The following is a 21,309-nucleotide window of genomic DNA, read 5'->3' as shown; positions in this document are numbered from 1 at the left end:
CTCACTAGGAAGATTCAGGTGGTACTCACCGCCCCCCCCCCCAAGGTCTTACAGGGTCCCTGCTGGGAATCCAGTGCCTTCTGTGAGTGCCCTTAACTGCCAGGGTTGGGAGCTGCAGCCACAGGGGCAGAGGCTGAGGGCCTGGCCTCCACGCTCAAGGCTTCTGGTGAGCAGGTGATCTGTGCTCTGGCTGCACAGCATGATCAGGCCCCGGTAAGTCCAGCAGATGCCTCTCTTTGGGACTGAACCCCGAGAAAAGGGTGAGTAAGGACTCTGCTGCCCTCTCGTGGCCACACCAGGTCTGGCTGCTGCTGTCTGGGTTTGGGGCTGTTTGTCTTCTTCAAGCCCTAGAAAGCAATCTCCCAATCCCCTCCCCCTAGAAAGTGCTCTGGGCAGCCAGAGGGGGTGGTGTCACCTCACTTCCCTATCACAGAGGCCAGAGCTTTGGCTGCGCAAAGTAGGACGGGAAGGGTGCACGATGGCTTGTTCAGGGATGGATCCTGAAGGAAGAAGGGCTCAGGCCAACAGGGGAGGCCCAGAGTGTTACCCAGAATGCCTGGGTGTGGGGAGAGACCCGGTGGTTTCCACGGGGATGGCCTCATCAACTAACACTAGACAGGATGCTTTGAAAATTTAGAGGATATTTATTTTTCAGGAAGGTCCACCACAGCTGACAGGCACTACCCTCCTCCGCTCTAAGGGATTTCTCTTTTGTTTTTCGAGAAATGCCCTCTCTTCTTGGAAGTGCCCGTGGGAAGGCTGGGATGTGAAGAGAAACCATACATAACACTCCAGAGCCTTAAAAAAATAAAGCAACAAACAACCTCCTCCACACAAATACACACATACAAAATAAACAGATGTATAAAAGAGAGGCTATGCTCCTCCCGTCCTGGCTGAGGGGTGCTTTGGGAGAGTGGGGCTGGGTGGCTTCGCCCCCCTTCCCCTAGCCAGGATTATCCAGAGGGGAAATGGTATGGAAGTGCCCAGCAGCCAAGAAGAAGGCCCTGGCTTCTGAGAGAGGACAGGGGCAGGGCCTCTCCCTCTCCCTGGAGCTCAGGGGGGGACAAGTTACAAAGGAACAAATAAATAAATAAATAAATAGAACCCAACATGCTCCCAGAGGCCTAAGGGCTTAGGCTGAGGCTCGGGGGGGGGGGGCCCCTGGGGCCTGTTTCCCTGAAAAGAGCAGATCCAGTGACAGGCAGAAAGAACAACAGGGAAAACACAAGTCCAAAAGCTGTACTCCGCCTGGCCTCCAGAGCCTGCGTCCTTCATATCCCGGGAAGGGCCCAGCCCGGAAGTGAGCCTCAAACCAGCTCTGGAGGAACCAGGGGTGGACCGAGCCTGCCCTCTGGCCCGGCAGGTGCCCAGAGGCTGGGGGGACCTGCCCTCTCTCCCTGGCATTCTCTGAGGCCAGCAGAGCCCCACCCCCCCCCCTCCGCTTGCCGTCTGGCCTTCACCCCCCCAACCATCTCCGCAGGAGGGAACTGTGGATGTCTCCAGGTTGGGCTCTTCCCTGGAAGGATGGGGCGTGGCCCTCTCCTGCTCCTCTTCTTGACCCTCCTGACTTGCTGCATCCTGAGTCCGCTGGGAGAAGTCCTTGTGTGACTGTAAATAATCAGAACGGTCCATCCCGGTGTCCTCCTCTGCTCCATTTGCCCACGGATGTCCTCACTGTGCCCGGCCAGGGCTGCGCTCGAGGCTCCCTTCAGGCCAACAGGGAGAAGGCGTCAGACAGAAGCCAGAACGGAGAAGGGGGCAGGAGCTGCTGGAATGGACAGTTTGGGCAAGAGGCCAAACCAGACGCACGAACAAGTTCAAGGGACTCGGGAGTCCCCGGGTCCCTCCTGGAGAAGCGTGGCCATCTTGGGGCCGGGGGGGAGCACGGGGCAGGGGTGGGCTGGCCGCTCAGCTGGGCAGCAGCACGTGCTCCAGGAGGTAGGTGAGGGAATCCCAGTGCTTCCAGAGGAGGAAGAGGACGAGGACCAGGAGGGCGGTGCTGGTGATGCGCAGGCGTGTCTTCATGAGGGGCGTGATGAAGCTGGCGATGGTGGACACGAACACCAGCAGCACGGCCATGAGCGCCAGGATCACGTTGATGAACTTGCCCAGCAGAGCCCGCGCGTTGGCGTTCTCCACGCCCTCCAGCTGCACGACCTGCTGCTGCTGCTGCTGCAACTCCAGCTTGGTGACGCGGGTCAGGCAGGACTCCACGGCCTCCTGCGGGGGGGAGGGGCGCGTGGGAGCTCAGGGTGGGCTGAACCCGACCCGCTCTGAGGGCAGAGAAGGTGACCTCAGAGGTAGGAGCCCTACCTACTCTGAGGGCAGAGAAGGTGCCCGTGCACAGGGCGCCCCCTGCAAAGGCCAGGCGGGGGGGGGGGGGGCCCCCGCGCGGGGGGGGCGCGGGGGGGGGGCGTGTTACGCGATTTTTGGGGGGGGGGGGGAGAAGGGGGGTGTGGTTTTTGTGTGTGTGTGTGTGTGTGTGTGTGTGGGGAGTGGAGAGGGGACACACAGCTGGCCCAATCCCCTGGAGCTTCCTCTCCAGGCAGCCTGGAGCCCGCAGATCCCGATTATTCACTGGCAAGGCTGCCATCACAGAGCTGGGGGCATGGGCGGCCCTCGCCCGTCGGCTCGCAGAAATCCAGCCTCTGGCCTGCCCGGCTCCTATCTCCGCCCCATACTGCCCTCTCCAGCCACGCGCCCATCTGCGCCGCCAGTGGACCCGCCTGTGCCCATCACCCCCCACTTGGTAAAGGCCTCACCCTCCGGCCGCCGACAGCTCTCTCAGCACGTCTGGGGCCCCCCCGGGGCCAGTCTCTGGTCGTACCTGGATGTCCCGAGCCCTTTCGTAGGACTGGTAGGCCACCTTCTCCTCCATGCTGGCCAGCTCCTGCTTCAGGTTGGTCATTTCATTCTGGTGAAGCTCGGTCAGGTCATTGAGCTGTTCTTCCAGCCGCTCGTACCTGGCAGAGGGAGAAGGGGTGACTTCAGTCCTGGCCCCCTGACCTCCCTTCTCTCCCCAGGATCAATTTTGTTCCTCAAAACATGCAATGCGTTCAGTCCCCTTCCAATTTTAACAACAACGACAACGAAAGCTACTCTTTATACGGTGCTGCTTCCAAGTAGGCATTGTGCCCAGGCTTTACCCACGTTATCTCCCAGGATCCTCACCCCCCTCAACCCCACGAGACAAGCACTAGCATCATCCTATTTCACAGATGAGAAGCCTGGGACAGAGAGAGGTTAAGGAACCTGCCTAAGGTCCCACAGCTCATGAACGGAGGACTCGGATTAAACGCCTTCGGCGCGAGCCTGTAAGCCCTGGACTGAGATGCTCTCCTGGTCACCAGGGACACAGCGACACAGCAACACAATCCCTGCTCTGCAGGCACAAAGTATCACAAGGTGACTCTCATGTGGGGGTAGTTAGTTTTCAGGCAGGGACCCCCCCCCCCTCAATTTTCTAACCCTTCTTCATATATATGAAGAAAAAGAAAAAGAGCTAATTAAGGAAAAGCTCGCTGAGAATCCCAGGGAGCAAGTGACAACCAAATGACACAGGAGGGGCCCTGAGCAAGAGGGCACGGAGCAGGTGGGGCGGGGAGGGGCCGGAGACTCCAGCTTCTGCCAAATGTTTAACCTGATGGTGCCAGAGGTTTACATAGTTTGACTTTAGAGGTTTGGACTCGTCGAACCTTCACGAACCCTAGGAGTAGGGATCCGTGTTATTGCCGCGGCACAGACCCGGAGAGCAGCTGTGGGGGGCACTAAGTGCTTTGTTCAAGGTAAACAGGAAAGAGCAGAGCTGGGCTTTGAACCCAGGGAACCTGGCTCGAGAGTCAGTGCCGTTAGTCCTTCCGGAGGAGAGGCCATGTAGCTGGCCGTGTCCCTGCCTCAGTTTCCCCCTTCTGTACACGGACCACATAACCATCAAGCAGGGATGTTCAGAGCTCCTGAGACAGGCAGAGCCTTCTCTCCATCGGCAGGTCAGGCCCCCTAACCCTATCTCCCAGCCGCTCTGACCAGTCTGGAGGAAGGCCTCCCGGGGCCTCTTCTGGCTCCTTCCGGCAGCCTTGGACCCTTCTATGTGCACCTCCACCTGCCTCCGCGAGCCGGAGTCTGAAAGCCGGCGCCCCGCCGCTCCGGCAGAGGCCCGGCCGGGCGGCGGCGGTGCGGGAGGGGTGGCGCCTACCTGTAGCGCTCCTCCTGCAGACACTGGGTCATGTAGGTGTAGTCCCTCTGCAACTGAGCCTTCAGGTCCTCCATCGAGTCCTCCAGGTGGGACTGTCCCTCCTTAATCTCCCGCAGCTCCTCCAGCAGAGCGTCCAGGCTTCCGGGGGCCCCGTACAGCGTGTTCGACTTGGGGCTCCCTAGCGCCCCCGCCGGCCCAGCCCCGGAGTTGCTGCCCGCCCCGGCCGAGCTGGCGCTGGCACTGGAGCACTCGTCATCGCTGCCGTACTTGGGGCTGGACACGAGGGTGGCGCTGCCGCTCAGCGCCCGGGCCGCCTCCTCGGGGGGCCCGTCCTCCAGAGGGTCCTTCAGGTGGGCGATGTTGTCGGCGCTGCCAAACTTGTTGCGGATGAGGCTGGCGAACTCCCGGGGCTTGGACACCACCGCGGTGTGGGTGGCCTGCGAGAGGCCCGAGAGGCTGCCCTTGACGCCCTCGACCACGCCGCCCCCGAAGCCACTGATGCCCGCGCGCACGTTGGCGCCCACGTCCTTCAGGCCCTGCTGCATGTCCCGCAGCACGTCCTTGGGCTGCCGCGAGGGTCCGTTCTGCTCTATCTCCTTCAGGCGCCGGCGGTAGTGCTCCAGCTTCTTGTGCAGCTGGGCGATGGTCTGGGCCGACTTCTGGTTCTTCTTCTCGAACACCTGCTTGATGCGCGACACCTGCTGCTTGTCCGCATTGTTGGCCAGCTTCAGGTACTCGGCCACGTTGTCGTCCCGCGCCTCCTGCTCGATCTTGATCTGCTCGGTGATCTTCAGGATCTTCTGGTGCAGGTGGTCGATGGCAGCCTTGGTCCGCTGGGGGTCGGGGGCCCCGTCCGGCACGTCCAGGCTGGCGGGACCGTCGGCATCACCGTGGCCGGGGCCGCTGGGGAGGCTCAGGGCCACAAGGTCTCCCTTGTCAACCTGGGGAAGGAGGCAAGAAAAGCAAGCGTCGGTAAATCGTGACACTGTGGGAGGATACCCTCCTATGTCAATGGACACCTCTGGCCTTGGCTTCTCTGCCTGGGAGGTGGATGCAGGAGGAATAGGAAGCTTCAGGGCAAGAGCCCCCAATAACCACAACCGTAGCAGTATTCCTTTACGGTGGCCATTTTGTGTTAAAAGATTTTACTTCTGGGGCACCTGGGTGGCTCAGTCTCTTAAGCGTCCGACTTCAGCTCGGGTCATGATCTCACGGTTCGTGAGTTCGAGCCCCGCGTCGGGCTCTGCGCCGACAGCTCGGAGCCTGGAGCCTGTTTTGGGTTCTGTGTCTCCCTCTCTCTCTGCCCCTCCCCTGCTCGTGCTCTGTCTCTGTCTCTCAAAAATAAATAAATGTTGAAAAAAAAAATTAAAAAAAAAAAAGTTTTTTTTCTAAGTAATGTCTATACCCAACGTGGGCCTCTAACTCCCAGCTCCGAGATCAAGAGTTACACCCTCCACTGACCGAGCCAGCCAAGTGCCCCTACCCATGGCCAGTTTTGAAGGGCTGTCCCAGCTGCGATCCACTCAATCCTCAAAACATCCCTAAAATGCAGTCTAGGCAGATCTGCCCCTCCTTTGGCCCAGAGAGTTCAAGCAAGTTGCTCAGGGACACACAGCCACGAAAACACAGAACTTCCAGCCCAGAGCTCTTCTTGTTCCATCACACGGACCAAGTACGCCTGAGGAGAGTCACGAGACTGACTTCTCAGAGACAGGACAAGCTGTCCCTCTGGACTCCACCTCCCCCAAAGGCTCCTGCCTCAAACAGGCCTCTCTCCCAGAGCTGGCCAAAGCCTACACTTTGGCCCTACGCAGGCACAGGAAGCCTCCCCACCTGTCCCACCCCGGCTTTCCTAATGCAGTTCAGCAGGTCCCCTGCCTCTGTGGATACCCCTTCCAGCCCCTCCATCACCTTCCAGCTCTCCTGAGTCGTCAGCAACCTCTTCCGCTTCATGACGGTGGGAGCACCCGGCCCTGCCCGCTCTCCCAGACGCTCTCCCAGACTCGGGAGAGGAGCACAGCCCCACCCACCGTGCTGGCCAGGTCCTGAGGACTCAAGTCCCAGGAGCAAACCCTGGGGGCCAAGGGCAGCAGAGACCAGCCTGGAGGCCTGAAGGTACCAGGGCCTAGCTCAGGAGGGGGCAAATGTGCAGGACGGAGCAGACGGTCCCTTTCCAAGCAGCAGGCAGGCTTCCCAAGCGCATGAGGGTGGCACAAAGGAGAAGAGAAGCCGAGAAAGGTTGGGGGGTCGGGGTGAAAGGAAGGGAAGGTCCCAGGAGATAGGAAAGATGAGAAACCGCGGGGTCAGAAGAAAGCAGGCGGGCCTGGAGTCCTGCTCTCCCAGGGTCGCCCCCCCCCCACCCACCCCAGCTGCTGGAGGACCTCTCTGTCCACAGCTGAGTCCCCTGTGTCTTATCGCCATGCAAGAACGGAAGCAGCAGGAAATGGCTCAACCCCATGTATTTTTACACACAGCACACCCCAGGACGGCCGGGTCAGATCCTTCGCTCTTCATGTGTGTGGGGCGGGATGAGGTACGGGGGGGGGGAAGGGGTTATAAGCGCAAAGCAAGTGGCCCGCTTACCCACACCAGAACTGGAAGCAGCCTGTGCCAATTACAGGCAGAAGTCACTGGACCCGGTTTCTGCCGAGGTGCAAAGTTATTGGAAAACACTAGTGAAAACAACAGTCCTGCCAAAATCAGGAGCCGGGGAGGGGACGGGGGCGGGTGGCTCCTCTGTGGGCTTCCTCTGGGGCCTTTCCAGGTCACAGCTCTGCTGGGGATGCTGGGGACAATGCCGATCCCCTCTCCAATCTCTCCTAAAGTCAGGACTTGCCCCTTACATTGGCTTTGGGTCTCCCTTTGTGTCCCCTGGCCCTCCCTCCAGGGGCACATGTCTTCAGAACCCTGCCTCTGAATTTCTGAACTTGCGTACCAGAAGAGCCAATTCCACAGCCTCCCTTAAATGATCTGTCCCAAGGTCTGTCACGCCAGTGTGACTTAAAACCCCGTCCTGCAGTTAAACCCCTTCCTCCTGTGCTATGTCCTGCACTGATGAAACCTGTCTCTCCCTGACCCTCAGTATCCCCACCTGAGAAGGGGGATAATGCTATCTACTCTCAGGTCTCTGTGAGGGTTGTACAAGATGATGCCTAGCAAGCACTTAGCCCAGTGTGGGGCATACAGAAGGCACTCATAAATGCTGTCTGGATCCAGGCAGCACAATCCAGGGGGGCAGGGGAATGCAGTTTCATTAAGAAATTACACCAACCAGCGCAGTCGGTTGGGCGTCCGACTTCAGCCAGGTCACGATCTTGCGGTCCGTGAGTTCGAGCCCCGCGTTGGGCTCTGGGCTGATGGCTCAGAGCCTGGAGCCTGTTTCTGTGTCTCCCTCTCTCTCTGCCCCTCCCCCGTTCATGCTCTGTCTCTCTCTGTCCCAAAAATAAATAAACGTTGAAAAAAAAAAAAAAAAAGAAATTACACCAACCAGGGGCACCTGGGTGGCGCAGACAGTGAAGCCTCCAGCTTTGCTTGGGTCATGATCTCACAGTTTGGGAGTTCGAGCCCCACGTCGGGTCTGTGCCGACAGCTCGGAGCCCGGAGTCTGCTTCGGATTTTGTGTCTCCCTCTTTCTCTGACCATCCCCAGCTCACGCTCTGTCTCTCGGTCTCTCTCTCTCAAAAGTAAATAAACATTAAAACAAAACAAAACAAACAGTGTAGACCTAGGGTCCAAGATTGAAAATTCATTCATAAAAAAAAAGAGATTATCCCTACCAGTGCACTCAATATTGATACTATAGCATAAATATTGAACTACAAAAAAATTAAATTCTCTAGGAACACGATTTTTAAGATTAAGCAATCTGGTCCTCTTCTAAGGCTGCTGTGCTTCCAAAGAGGCTCAATTCTCTTTCTCCCTCTTTGGGGGAGAAAAAACATCCGGAAGGTGAGTTTTGGGTCTGAAACATGGCTTGATGCTCGGCCCTCGGCGGTGCTCGGCTGTCTCTGTAATGAGCAGAGAACCTGCCGCAAGGACTAGGAGGGGTATGCAAGCAGCTAATGAGACAGGGATGCCGTGAAAAGTAGAAGTGCTTTGGGACTCCGAGGGACTATAAAATAGCAACTCTCCCCCTACCTTGGCTTTACTCCGGCAGCTTAGTGTCTCTCCTCCCTTGATTTAGAGTCTGTCTAGCTTACAGATGGAAAAGCCGAGTGGAAGCTGGCTGCGAAATCCCCGGGAACGAGAGAACAGACATTCCTGGGAAAACAAGCTGGGGCCTAACGGTGGGCTGGAGTGGCCTGGGGCTGGGCTCCTGGCCCCCTCACCTGCCCCTCTTTCCTGCCCTGGGGCCCAGACTCGAGCCCGGGGGTCCCTCAGCAGGACACCAGCTCCTTGCTGCCCCTCCACTGGCATCTGTCACACCTGGACCCCGCTGGGCACCTCCAGTCACAGAACACCCCCACCCTGTCCTCCTTCCCCACGGAGGAAGGCGGGGGGTTCTTCATGCCTCCCACCCCAGGACACCCCACCTCTCCCCATAGCACCAGTGGCCCTTCAGGACTGAACCACGACAGAGTGGCTAAAGGAAAGAATGCCAAGGAGGTGGCAGGCAGCAGGCAGAGGCACCAAGAAGGAGAATACTTTAACAAAGGAAGGAGAATTCAAGCATAAGATGACAAAACTATGAAGGATGGAAAAAGCAGAAGAGGGGAAAGAGATCTGGGAAAAAAAAAAAAAGCACACACACAAAATAACAAACAAAAAAAACCACAAGGAAAAGCAATGAGCCTGTGGCATTATTTACGATAGCCAAGACGTGGAAGCTGGCTCAATGTCCGTCCATAGATGAATGGATACAGAAGAGGCAGAGTACATGCGTAGGGGAATAGTACTCAGCCATAAAAAAGAGTGAAATCTTGCCATTTGCAACTACGGGGATGGAAGTAGAGAGTATAAAGCCAAGTGAAACAAGTCAGAGAAAGATAAACACCGCATGATTTCACTCATACGTGAAATTTAAGAAACAAAACAAAGCAAAAAAGAGACAAAGAACACAGATTCCTAAATACAAAGAACAGACTGGTGGTTGTCAGAGGGGAGGTGGGGGATGGGTGGAACAGGTGAAGGGGATTAAGGGGACACTTATCGTGGGGCGCCTGGGTGGCTCGGTCAGGTAAGAGCCCGACTCTGGATTTCGGCTCAGGTCATGATCTCGCAGTTCATGGGATCGAGCCCCATGTGCTGACAGCGCGGAGCCTGCTTGGGATTCTCTCTCTCCCTCTGCCCCTCCCCTCCTCGCATACATTTTCTCTCCCTCTCTAAAAATAAACAAATAAACTTTAAAAAAAGAGTACACTTATGATGAGCACTGTATCATGCACAGAATTGTTGAATCATTACCCCATACACCCTGAAACTAACATAACACTGTGTGTTAATTATACTTCTATTAAAAATAAAAAGAACAGCACGGAGACAGGACAGAGAGCCCATGCAAGGCAATGGAAAGAGCACCAAATTTGGAGTCAGACACCAATTTAGAACCCTAGCTCTGTCCCTCACTGGCCACGTGCCCTTGGGTATGTCGTTAACTTTACTCAATTTTCTCACCCGGAAACGGGAGGGGATTCGACCTACCCCCAAAGGGTTGTCAGGAGAATGAAATGAAACACTAAGTGAAGGCAACAATCGGTACAATCTCAGGGCATACAGCAGGTGCTCAAAAACAAAATTAAGTGATACTTCATATTCACTAGTGTGGCTATAATTTTTAAAAGGAAAATAACAGGGGGTGCCTGGGTGGCTCAGTCGGTTAAGCGTCCGACTTCGGCTCAGGTCATGATCTCACAGCTCGTGAGTTCGAGCCCCGCGTCTGGCTCTGTGCTGACAGCTCGGAGCCTGCAGCCTGCTTCCGATTCTGTGTCTTCCTCTCTGCCCCTCCTCCACTCATGCTCTGTCTCTCTGTCTCAAAAATAAAATAAAAACATTTAAAAAAAATTATGAAAGGAAAGTAACAAGTGTTGGCAAGGATGTAGAAAAACTACCACAGGTATTCATACCGTGCTGGTGGGAATGTAAAGGGGAAGTCCCCGCGGAAAACAGTTTGGGGGGGGGTCCCTTAGTTTGGGGGATTTGCCGTAGAATTGCCACATGATCTCGCAATTCCACTCCTGGGTATATAGCCAAAGGAATTAAAAACGGGTATTCAGGCACCTGGGTGGCTCAGTCGGTTAAGTGTCCGACTTTGGCTCAAGTCATATCTCACGGTTCATGGGTTTCGGCCCTGCATCGGGCTCTGTGCTGACATCTCAGAGCCTGGAGCCTGCTTCGGATTCTGTGTCTCCCTCTCTCTCTGCCCCTCCCCCACTCACGCTCTGTCTCCCTCTCAAAAACAAACATTTAAAGAAAAAAAATTTTTGAATGGGTGTTCAAACAAGTACGTGTACACATGTATTCATAACAGCACTTTTCACAATAGCCAAAGGGTGGACACAACTCATTTGTCCATCAACCAAAGAATGGGTAAACGAAGTTGGTACATCCATACAGTGGAACATCATTGGGCCATAAAAGGAATGAAGTCCCACCGATACACACAACAACGTGGATGAACTTTGAGAACATCACGCAAAGCAAAAGAAGCCAGATGCAAAAGGTCACGTGCTGAAGGATTCCTTTGATATGAAACGTCCAGAAAGGTTAAAGCCATAGAGACAGAAGGCAGATTAGTGGTGGCCAGGGGCTGGGGGGCAGGGGAGGAGTGGGGAGTGGGGAGTGGCTGCTTAATGGGTCTGGGTTTCTTTTGGGGGTGATGGCAATCTTCTGGAGCCAGACAGAGTGGTGACTACAAAAAGCTGGATGTAGAAGGCCAGGGGTCCTCCCACCTGCTGGTTCCGGCCACCGCTCCAACCAATGTCCTATTACAGGGTTGGTCTGTGGGAGGGTCTCCTGGTCCTTCAAATCACTGTCTCATTTTCAACAGAGCCAGAGCTCTTTCTAACTCACTCCCAATCCCGTGTCCTGAGGCCGGGTACAGATCACTCAACCCCCGGTCAGTGGTGGGTGAAAACTCCCTGGGTCTCCCAGCTGGAGCACGGCAGCGAGTGGGCAACAGAGGCACCACTGCTCCTCTCTCCAAATTGTCACAGAGTTTCACTTGGCCCAGGCCACTCAGCCCTCTGTCCGTGCCCAGCAGCCAGCACCACACCTGGAGCTGCGGCCCCAGCATCATGGCCTTCCCACTCCACTCTCCTAGGTACCTGACCCCAAGATTGATCCCCGTGCGTGGGCCAGGCAAGTTCTTACAAGGAGAATGGTGGAGGGAGGGCCATGCTTCCTTCCATGATGCCCTTCCATGCCGGGCAACCAGGGAGGCCATGTCACGCTCTCCGCTCATGGTACCTACCAGCCGGGGCTGAGGTCACAGACCTTGTTCTAAACAGTGACTGAGGTCCAAGAAGTCCTGGTGAATGTTCTGGAAGAGCCAGAGATGGGACGTTGTCTTAAGTGTCCAGGGTCCAACCTTCCCACTTCCCCTCCCTGCTTCCTGCACCCAGAAGCACCCCCTCCACGTGGGCTCGCAGACTCCCTTCCCTGTCCCCATCCGGCAATTCCGCATGAAGCCGGATTAGGCATGCTGCCAGATTACAGGAGCCCTGGCTCCTGGGGGCCTCCCAGGGCTCCCACCTCCTCCCAGGCCTGAGCTCATGTCCTCTGTTAACCCGGGGCCCTGCCATGGGGGCAATGGCTCCCCGTCTTGCACACCAGCCCAGCCGCCCAGATCCCAGAGGCCGGGAGCACACAGTATACTCTGTAGGGACAGAAAGCATCCAGGCTTTCGTGAAGCTCTGTGCAGGGAGGAGAAGGTATTAGCTGCTGTGAAATGTGGAGCCTGGTGCTATTTCTCGGCAATGGAATAAATTCCACCTGTGCTCCCAGGTTCCCACAAGACTGCAGAGGGCTCCCAGCCTGACGCCCCTTCCCAGGGGACAAGCAGCCCCTTCCTGAACTTACAAAGTACTCCTGTTAGGGTCCCCAGGGCAGGCTGACACAGAAGATGAGGACTTCCTGTCCTAGGTCTCTGCTCAGGAAAGCCAACACGAAGGTCACTCTTAGACAGACAGATACACACACACACACACACACACACACACAAGGAGAGGGGAGGGGAGGAAACAAAGAGTTTTGGAGCTTCTTTGCTTCCCTTTGGGAGAGCAGGGCAGTCCCTGTCATCCTGGGACAGGTGGCCTTCAGGCTCCCTCCCAGGGCGGGGAACAAGAGGGTCTGGGGTCTGGCCAAGCAGGTTGAGATCCACATGGGATGTTGCTCTTGAGCAGGGCCTGGGCTTCCAGCGGCTAAGAGCCCAGAAGGCCAAGTGTGATGGAGGCTGTTGAGCCCGCGTGACTCAGCAGAGGTGCTTCTATCTGCTGACTTCTGGCCCCGTGACACTGATTTGAGCACCCCTCTTGGGATAGAGAACACTCAGATTCACTTTTTCTAATCATCCCCAGAGGGAAAGGCCAGGGCCAGGACGGAAAGGAACATTCATGGCCGGCTAAAGTCCTTCTGCCTAAAGAGGCAGGGGAAGCTGGGAGGAAGGGACCTGAAGTCTCCCACACCAACTAGATATTCCAGCCAGAGCCGGAAAAATGACCCGAAGCCCCGGTCCTGGAGGCAGGGGCTGCCCCCATTCTTCTAGATCAGCAGGCACAGCCTGCCGGGCTGCTGGCTCTTTCTCTTCCTGGTGAGGAGGTGGGGGAAATTTGCGGTTTCTTGTTCAGTCCCAGCTCTGGACACCCCATCACAGCTGACCCATGTCCCCCGACCCCCACGTGGGAAAGGCGCAGGGGAGGGGAGAAGGGGAAGGCACCAGCCCACCCAGCGGTTCCTCCGGTGCCAGGGAGCCTAAGCGGCTTTTCTCCGGAGGGCAGGGAGGCAAATGCTTAGGCACTTAGTGGAGCACACGTGGGGCAGTATGTATACCCGGGTCTGTTCACGGGGGTCCAGTGGGGTGAAAAACTCCTGCAGCAAGACCCCAGCCCTACAAGGGGGATTCGAGAGGCAGGAGCCCGAGGGCCCTGGCTCCTCCCTGCAGCACCTCATCCCTTGTGGCAAGGCAGAGGCCCTCAGCGGCTTTACAGAGAGTCCCATGCTGCCACCTGGGATTTCAGAGTGCAGGGCACAGACACCCGAGGAATGCACTCGCTCGTCCTTTCAGAAAGCACCTGCGATCTCCAGGCAGCTGGGCACCGGGTGGAGGCTTCCGTCAGCCTCTGCCTGCAGCCAGCAGGCACCCACCCCTTCCCAGACTCGGGCCTCAGGGCTACCCTCTCCTCTCTCTCCCCCATCCCTCAGCTTCCCGTCCCTGCTGACAGGCCCACCCATAGGTTCTGGCCCGGTCTCCACCTTCCGCTCAGCTACCACATTCTCTGCCCTGCTCAGAACGATGCCCTTTTCCACACGAATGTCCTGCACACTCTGCCTCCTCCCCTCCACAGGCTCCTGCCTCGGGGCCTCCTCCGTTCTCCACCCTGCAAATTCTCCAAAAGCTCCAGGCGCCCAAGCACTTGGTTCCTTCTGGACTCCCCACCGTCCACCTGGGGTCAGTGCTCACGGGACCCTCACACCCCACTCTCCCTGTCCAAGTCTTTCTGTAGACAGAAGCGACCACATCCAGGCACACCCCTTCCACTCAATTGCACACCAGCTCCTCTGGCCCCAAGAAGAGTGACGTATGGCCTACTGGTTTCTAGAGGCTTCTGAGCCAGGGTTCACCTGTGCTTCTGCATAAGACTCCTGCCCCCGCCCCCACCCCCACCCCCACCCCAGGGGCCCTCCGGATACTCCTCAGCCTAGACCTGAAGGCCTGGTGTTCGCCCCCTCCACCCTCCCACAAAGAGTTCTCTGTAATGGAGAGGGGGCTACACCTTGAGAGACCAGAGGGTGAGCACAGGCCACCTGGCAAGCAGCACAAATGGCTTTCTCCCATCCCCGCCCAGTAACCTTCTCCCCTTCCACCCATCAGGGGCCTCACCTGTGCGGGTCCCGTTTCCCGAAGCCGTGCCGGTGACGGGGCGCCAGAGGCTTTGAGGCTCCAGCTTTCCAGGGGCTGGGCCAGGCCCCCGGGGTCGCAGTCCCTGGGCAGCACGGGGCTTGCCAAGGGAAGCCGGGGTCTGCGAGCAGGTGTGCCCAAGCTCCCAGGCTCTGCAGCTGCCATCTCCAGCCTGAGGCCCAGCCTGGGGATTAGGGACGGATTGCTCTGGGAGATTTCCCCTGCCCTGGGGCTCACAGGCTGCTCCTTCCCATCTGGGAGGAGACAGGCAGGATCACTGAGCGGGGAGACCCAGCCCTAAAGAGGTGCCCCCGCCACCACCACTCTGCCCATCCCCAAGCTCAGCTGTCGCCACCATGAGTTCAGTGTGCATGAGGACACCCAGGTGTGACAGGCAGCACCTCCAGCCCCCGTGGGGGGTGCAGCACATGGAGACATGTGTACCTGCATCACTCATCCACCTAGTGCAAGCCCAGAAATGCCTCCCACCGTCAGAAGCCCCCCTGACAAACAGAGGCACAGTCCACTGGCTCCCTTCTTCACCTCCTAAAGGAAGTAGGGCTCCTGGCCAGGATGAAAAGGAAGTCTCTGGAGCCTGGAGGGGACTTCTTGTTGGATCCTAACACAGCCAGCTCAGCCTGGAGTACCCTACCTCTCTCCCTCCTGCCCCGCTAAAGCCTCCATCACTCCCAAGCCATGCTCCCTAACCAAGAACTCCCTGGAGGGATCAGAATTCAGCCAGCATCACCTGGGGGACCCCCGCAGCTCTGAGATATTCTTCCAGAAATCCACTCTCTGCTCAGACACCACTACAGCTCCTTCTCCGCTGACTTCTGCTCCCTATTCCCCGCTCTCCTCTATTCCCCCTCCCCCCCCCCCCCGCCTCCCCCCAGCATGGCCCAGGCATAAACACCGGGGATCAAACACAGATGGCAAACTCACAGCAGTCCTTTCCTCCTTGGACTTCATCTGGACAGTTCCAGCAGGAAATCCTGTGAGTGGCCAGCAGAGGGGGCCAGAGGGCCACAATTGAGGCGAGCAAGCTCTGAGCAGGGGTACAGGAGGGCCAGCAGAGGTTGAGGGCCCAGCTCAGTCTCTCAGGGAGGCTTCCAAGGCAGAATCACCAAAGACACGGTTCCTGCACCTACGTGAGCCAGGCGAAGGACTCGGGTTTTAAATACTCAGGGTCCACACGTGGTAGGGTGGTCCCAAGAAGGTGCGAAGAGATAAGAAGGTCCCAGCCGTATCTGTGGGGCCCAATGCCAGGGCGTGCAGCCAAAACCAAGAGTAGGAGTCCCCACACCCTGGGCTTGGGGAAACCTTACAAACATTAATGGTGGCCGATGACTTGGGGTTTGTGAGGACAGAGACCTAGCAAAAGCACATCAACAGGTCCCGATTTCTGGGGGCCAGCTCAGCCATGTGCAGCCCGGGACATGAGGGTCAGAGACTACTTCCAGCACCTCCCAACATTTGTTCCTCTCGCACAGTGGTTATGTGCAAACAGGTCTTCGGTCTTACTTCCCCGAGGAAGGCAGGAATCACATCTTAAACACGTCCGAGCCCTTCGCTGGGCCTAGCATTAGAACGACCCTCCCTGGGCTTTCAGAATGATTGAATCTCACGGGGCTGTAACAGACAGTCTGTCTATTGCAGCTTTGTCCTAGGCATCCAAACCACAGCCTGGTCTTCTCATACTAAGACACCCCTCCTCTTCCAGAACTAATGACAAGCCTGTAAAATAATATCTAAGACGAAGTATATTGGGACCAAAATTTTTAAAAGCATGTTTTTGCACTCATTCTTAACGCAGCCTAGATGATAACATTTTGGTTACTTTAAAATGATCATCCAAAGACTTTTTTTTTTTTCCTTTTTAATGTTTTTAAATGTTTATTTTTGAGAGAGGGAGAGAGAAACAGAGTGTGAGCTGGGGAGGGGCAGAGAGAGGGAGACACAGAATCCGAAGCAGGCTCTAGGGTCTGAGTTGTCAGCACAGAGCTTGACGTGGGGGCTCCAACCCACAGATCATGAGATCATGACCTGAACCGAAGTCGGATGCTTAACTAACTGAGCCACCCAGGCGCCCCAGACTTTACCTTTTTCTAAATCCACGGCAGCTCTTACTGATTTTTTTTTCCTCCCGTATTTCTCATTGTAAAAGTTTTTGGGTTTTTAGGAATATCTTTCTAATGTTGATTTATTTTTGAGAGAGAGCAAGAGTGGGGGAGGGGCAGAGAGAGAGGGAGCGAGAGTCCCAAGCAGGCTCTGGATTGTCAGCACGCAGCCTGTCACAGGGCTCCAACTCATGAACTGTGAGATCATGGCTTGAGCCAAAAGCAAGAGTCAGATGCTTAACCGACTGAGCTATCCAGGCATCCCTAAAGATTTTATTTTTAAATAATCTCTACACCCAGCGTGAGACTTGAACTCACCACCCCAAGATCAAGAGCCATACGCTCTACTGACTGGGACAGCCAGGTGTCCCTGCAAGTGTTTTGAACTACTTAAGAAATTTTACTTGGAACACATCCACAACCAATCAAACAAGCCCTAAGTATACACACATATTCTTAATGTTTTCTTTCTCGAGAGAGAGTAAGCGGGGCAGGGGCAGAGAGTGAGGGGGACAGAGGATCCGAAGCAGACCCTGCGCTGACAGGCTGACAGTAGACAGCCCGCTGTGGGGCTCGAATTCACGAACCGTGAGATCGTGACCTGAGCTGGAGTTAGAGCCTCAACCGACGGAACCACGCTGGTGCCCCCCCAGAAGGCGGTCATTTTAAGGCCCTTATTTTTTAAAACGTGTCAAGTCAAATTCAGCATAATGTGTAGAAGCACTTCAAGAAATGTTGGTGGAATAAATGAAACAAACAGGCCTCTCTCCCCCGCCTCCCCCCTTTCTAGGCTCCACCAAGCTAAGATGTGCAACCTTTCCTTTCAAGCAGAACAGAAGGTGGCAGTGAGCAGGAGGCCAGAGGTGGGGAGAGCCCTGGGGCTCTCTCCTGAGCTCTCTCCCTTCCTGGACTCCCCGATCATGAAGGCTCAGAAGCACCAGAAAGAGGTTCCTGCAAGAGCACACTGCACCACCAAGATAACCTTGAGGAGAGCCCCCAGGACACAGGCAGCTGGGGGTCTCCCCGATGGGAGGGCTCGGCTCCTCTCCTCCAGCGACAACCACCCATCAGCACAATAACTAAACAGCAGGAAAAAGAGGGGAGGAGCTAGGGGTGAACCGGTAGTCTGCTAAGAGAAAAGGAACAAACAGGAACCAGGGGGAGGTGTGCCAGGCAGGCCAGGGGGGAGAGAGATCCCTTTCCCTCCAGAGTCTGCTCTTGTCTTTACGTGCATGAAATGTTCCCAGACCTGCCAAGGCCACGGAGCTTCCTGTCCTGCGGGTGGGAAGCAGGGAGCCCAAGCCGCCGTGATTTGGGGTGGGGAAAGGTTATGTGAGCCCTGGATTTGGGTCTCAGTTCCACAGTTGCCCTGGGACCTCAAGCTCCCACATGCCCTGAGGCTCAGTGTCCCCAAGTGCAATGGGAGTGGGGAGTGGAGGGCGGCGGGAGGGGGGGTGGGGCTGAAAAGCCCTGGCTGAAGGGGGATGTACCACAGGAAGACTCACCTAGGCTAGGCTCTGTGGGGGAGGGCTACCCCTCTCAGTGGCACGGCAGAGGGCCTGCGGTCAGCGGCCTGCCACAGACCCGCACCCTGCCACTCGCTGGCCTCGGCAGGCCCTGCGTGTGCTCCGTCACAGCTGCAGGAGGAGGCACCAGGGCCTACAAAGCAGCAGCCTGGAGGAAGAGGCCTTAAGGAATCAGACCCACGGCATCAGGAGGTAGGAGGGGAAGGTGAGAGACTCTCCGTAGCCGAGCCTCAGTTTTCCTGGCTGCAAAATGGCACGCATGCTCATGAACTCCCAGGGCTGCGGTGAAGATAAATTGGGAACATGCCTGACACACTGTCAGTTTTACTGAACAAGACGACCAGCGCCGAGGCCCCCTCGCCACACGTGTATGTGCACGTACACGCACACACACACCACACGCTACTTGGGAGACTTTGCCTGGGACAGAGAAAGCCACAAAAGTGGCTGCCGAGAGAGTGGCAGGTGGATGCGGAAGGGCTACAGTGAGCAGTAAGGCTGGGGGCTTAGGCAGCACACGAGCCACAAGGCAACCTCCTTCTGTGAAGAAGAGGGTGCCCCTGAGAGGATGCCATCGCGTGTACCTGCTGTTAAGTCCTGGCCGTCCCGCTCCCCTGCCGTCACCCTCTCCGGCCTGGCGGAGACGCAGGCCCCATGTCAGCCAAGGTGGGGCGGCCCCCGTGGCTCGGGCCCACGAGCGTGGGCAGCTGGGCTGGGCCAGGGGTCTGTGGTCGCACTGCCCCCACCCTCCCGGTTAGCCTGAGCCCCGGGGTGACAGATGGAAGAGGACGCTGGAGGGAAGCCCGGATAGTCGCCGGGCTCTGCTCAGTTCAGTCTCCTCTTCCTGTTCTTTGAAGTTTCAGGCCAGGCCCCTTCTTCCCCTAATACTGTCAGTTTCACATTTTCTCTTCTTCTTCTCCTCTGGTTATTGTTCTTCAGCTCCTCCCTTTTTTAATCTTCCTACTTACTCTTCTTTCTCTTAGGGGGGAAAAAAAGGCACAAACCACATATTCTGAAGGAGGCGAAACCTGAGAAGCCATCGGCTTTAGAAGCTAAAGACAGCTAAATTTAGCAGCTCAGAATAGAAGGTGAGGCCTTCAAAATCTCACGCTCCAGGTGCGCTGTGAAAATCTCCCAGTTAGCATCCCTCCGTGGCAGGCTGCTGCCTCTCTAATGCTCACCTCTTGCAAATAGGGCTTTGGGAAGCGGTCGGCACTCCGAGTCCTTCCTCCAACACTCATTTGTTGACCCGACCAGAAGATGCATCTTCTTAGAAACTCACGTTTCTCAGCAGAGAGCTTCTTCGGCCTCCCTGCACCACCCCCGCCATGAAAGGCAGGAGGGGAGGAAGATTCATAGTCTGCGGGGTGAACTACAGCAACCAAGTGGGCATGTTTCATAGGAGCAGGTGGAGAGGCTTGGCCCCACGAGCGGATAGAAAAGGCAGACAGAAAAGGTCAGAATGGAGAGAGCTGGGGGGTGACCAGCACGCACACACCAGGCCACCCTCCAGCTGCTTCCAGGGAGGGAGAAGGCCATGTCTCCCACCTGGTGCTTTTCCACCCGGCTGATGCCGTGGACACTCCTACAGGAAGCCCCCTGCGGGCAAAGTCATGAGCCAGACGCTGGGCAGTGGAGAGAACCGCTCACCTTTGGTCTCTTTTAGGAAAATAAAAATGGGTGACAGGTGGATAGAAAAAGATGATTTCAAGCCTTTCATAGCCACTCTGTTTCCTCGGTGGTGGGGGCGCTGGGGACAGGTGTAGGAGAAAGTGACCCAGAGAGGAAGCAGCTTCTTTTTGGGTGGTTTTTAGGAAGAGAGCACCCCCACCCCGTACTCTTTGCCGAGAAGAATTTATTTTTTTAATTTTTTTACATTTATTTATTTTTAAGAGAGAGGGACAGACAGAGTGCGAGCAGGGGAGGGGCAGAGAGAGAGGGAGGCGCAGTACCCGAAGCAGGCTCCAGGCTCTGAGCTGTTAGCACAGAGCCCGATGTGGGGCTCGAACTCACGAATCATGAGATCAGGACCCGAGCCGAAGTCGGACGCTTAACTGACTGAGCCATCCAGGTGCCCCTGCCAAGAAGAATTTAGAATGATTCCTTTCTAAAAGCAGAGGGTTGACATGCAGAACTCTTGGGGGTTCCTGCTGACTCCAGGGCTCCTCGCTTACATGAGCTGCCCTGATTAAACAAGGAACACAAGCTGCAAAATGCTGTTCGACTGAGTGCCAAAGCCAGCAAGGCTCAAAGGGACATGACCCGCAAGTCCGAGGCACATGCCTGCCATGCCACCAGGCCCCTGAGAAGTCAGTAGACAGGCATGGGGCCCAGATCATAGCTGGCTCTGAAGCCGCCTGCTCAGGCCGTGAAGAAACCTTATATAATGAAGTTAATATTACAGAGCTTTTCCAGGGCAGGCTTCACCTTTCTGGCCACCCGAAGGAGGTCACAGTATCACTTTGGATCTGTTGAGCGTCTGCTGGGCATGCTTAATTATTCACTAGCTATGGATACTGGCCCAGCTTTGGGGTCCCAGTAGCAGGGTTTCTGCAGAGGTGGAAAAGGATGCAGTGAGAACTCCCCCATCCAGACTTGGGTGAAGGTCAAAGAGGACAAAAGAAGTAGAGGCCTGAGAGTTGGCCTCTGCAGGATGTGGGAAACAGGGGCTGGCAGGGGCCAAGAACAGTCAGACGCCCCAGCACCTGTCACTGGGGAGAGAAGGGAGGTCGGAGAGGGCTACGGTTTCCAGAAACATCACTCATTGCCTCCAGCCCCCACACTGCAGGGCAGGACAGCCCTTGGCTCCTGGAGCCCAGCAGGAATGCGGCCGGGTGTATGTATTCATCACTGCTTCTGTGTCAGAGCCCTCTGCCCTGTGGCGTATAAACAGAGAAAGCTCAGACTGCCCATGAGAAGAAAGAGGCAGGAGCGGGGATCAGGTTAGCGATACTAGATATCCATTGCCTCATCTGGCACCAGAGGGAACCAAGATCATGTGTCGCAACTCAGGGATGTGGTGGATACAGGGAGGAATGTGCACGGTGGCTGGGAGCCCTGTGCCAGCTCCCTTGACCCATGCCCACACCACCAGCACTGGCTCCTCGCCGTCTGGAACGGGATGACAGAGAGCTCCTCCTGCTGCTGACTCTTACCGGCTCCGGCGCGGGGCTGATAACCAAACCTGGAGCACACCTTCCCCTGGGGTGCATCTTATGGGCTCAGGGTCCCAAGGGGAAAGGCTGGGGACTTGAAAGTCTCCCACCTGCATCTGGGCTGGAGTCCTCACGGACTCCAGGGGCTGCAGAGAGCCACAGGGTCTCCCATAAGGTTTTGGCCTGAGCTAGGCCACAAGGGGGGCTGAAAATGCAAGAAACTGGGTCTTGCTAGGTAACTTGGACATGATCTAACTTCACC

General features: G+C 56.5%; 1 protein-coding gene across 7 annotated transcripts in view; it reads right to left on the bottom strand.

Annotated features, from left to right (window-relative positions):
- Nucleotides 1-621: 621 nt before the first annotated feature.
- TMCC2 (transmembrane and coiled-coil domain family 2) overlaps nucleotides 622-21,309 on the bottom strand; it is a 40,775-nt gene continuing 20,087 nt past the window's right edge. For 4 of the 7 annotated variants that reach the window (XM_040462349.1, XM_040462353.1, XM_040462351.1 and 1 more), the window contains 3 exons: nucleotides 4,196-5,136; nucleotides 2,831-2,966; nucleotides 622-2,223 (listed from right to left, as the gene is read on the bottom strand). In XM_040462349.1, the coding sequence (XP_040318283.1) occupies nucleotides 1,912-2,223; nucleotides 2,831-2,966; nucleotides 4,196-5,136 (1,389 nt within the window). In that variant the 3' untranslated portion in view covers nucleotides 622-1,911. Of the gene's footprint in view, nucleotides 2,224-2,830; nucleotides 2,967-4,195; nucleotides 5,137-6,106; nucleotides 6,250-14,231; nucleotides 14,549-15,191; nucleotides 15,418-21,309 lie in introns of those variants that run through there. The other 3 variants (XM_040462356.1, XM_040462354.1, XM_040462355.1) reach the window with 3 other exon arrangements.

The sequence above is a fragment of the Herpailurus yagouaroundi genome, unplaced genomic scaffold, assembly GCF_014898765.1.
Source record: "Herpailurus yagouaroundi ecotype Mexico unplaced genomic scaffold, PumYag 308, whole genome shotgun sequence".
NCBI lineage: Eukaryota > Metazoa > Chordata > Mammalia > Carnivora > Felidae > Herpailurus > Herpailurus yagouaroundi.
Note: the sequence above shows the minus strand (reverse complement) of the source record. Positions and strands in the feature narration are given on the sequence as shown.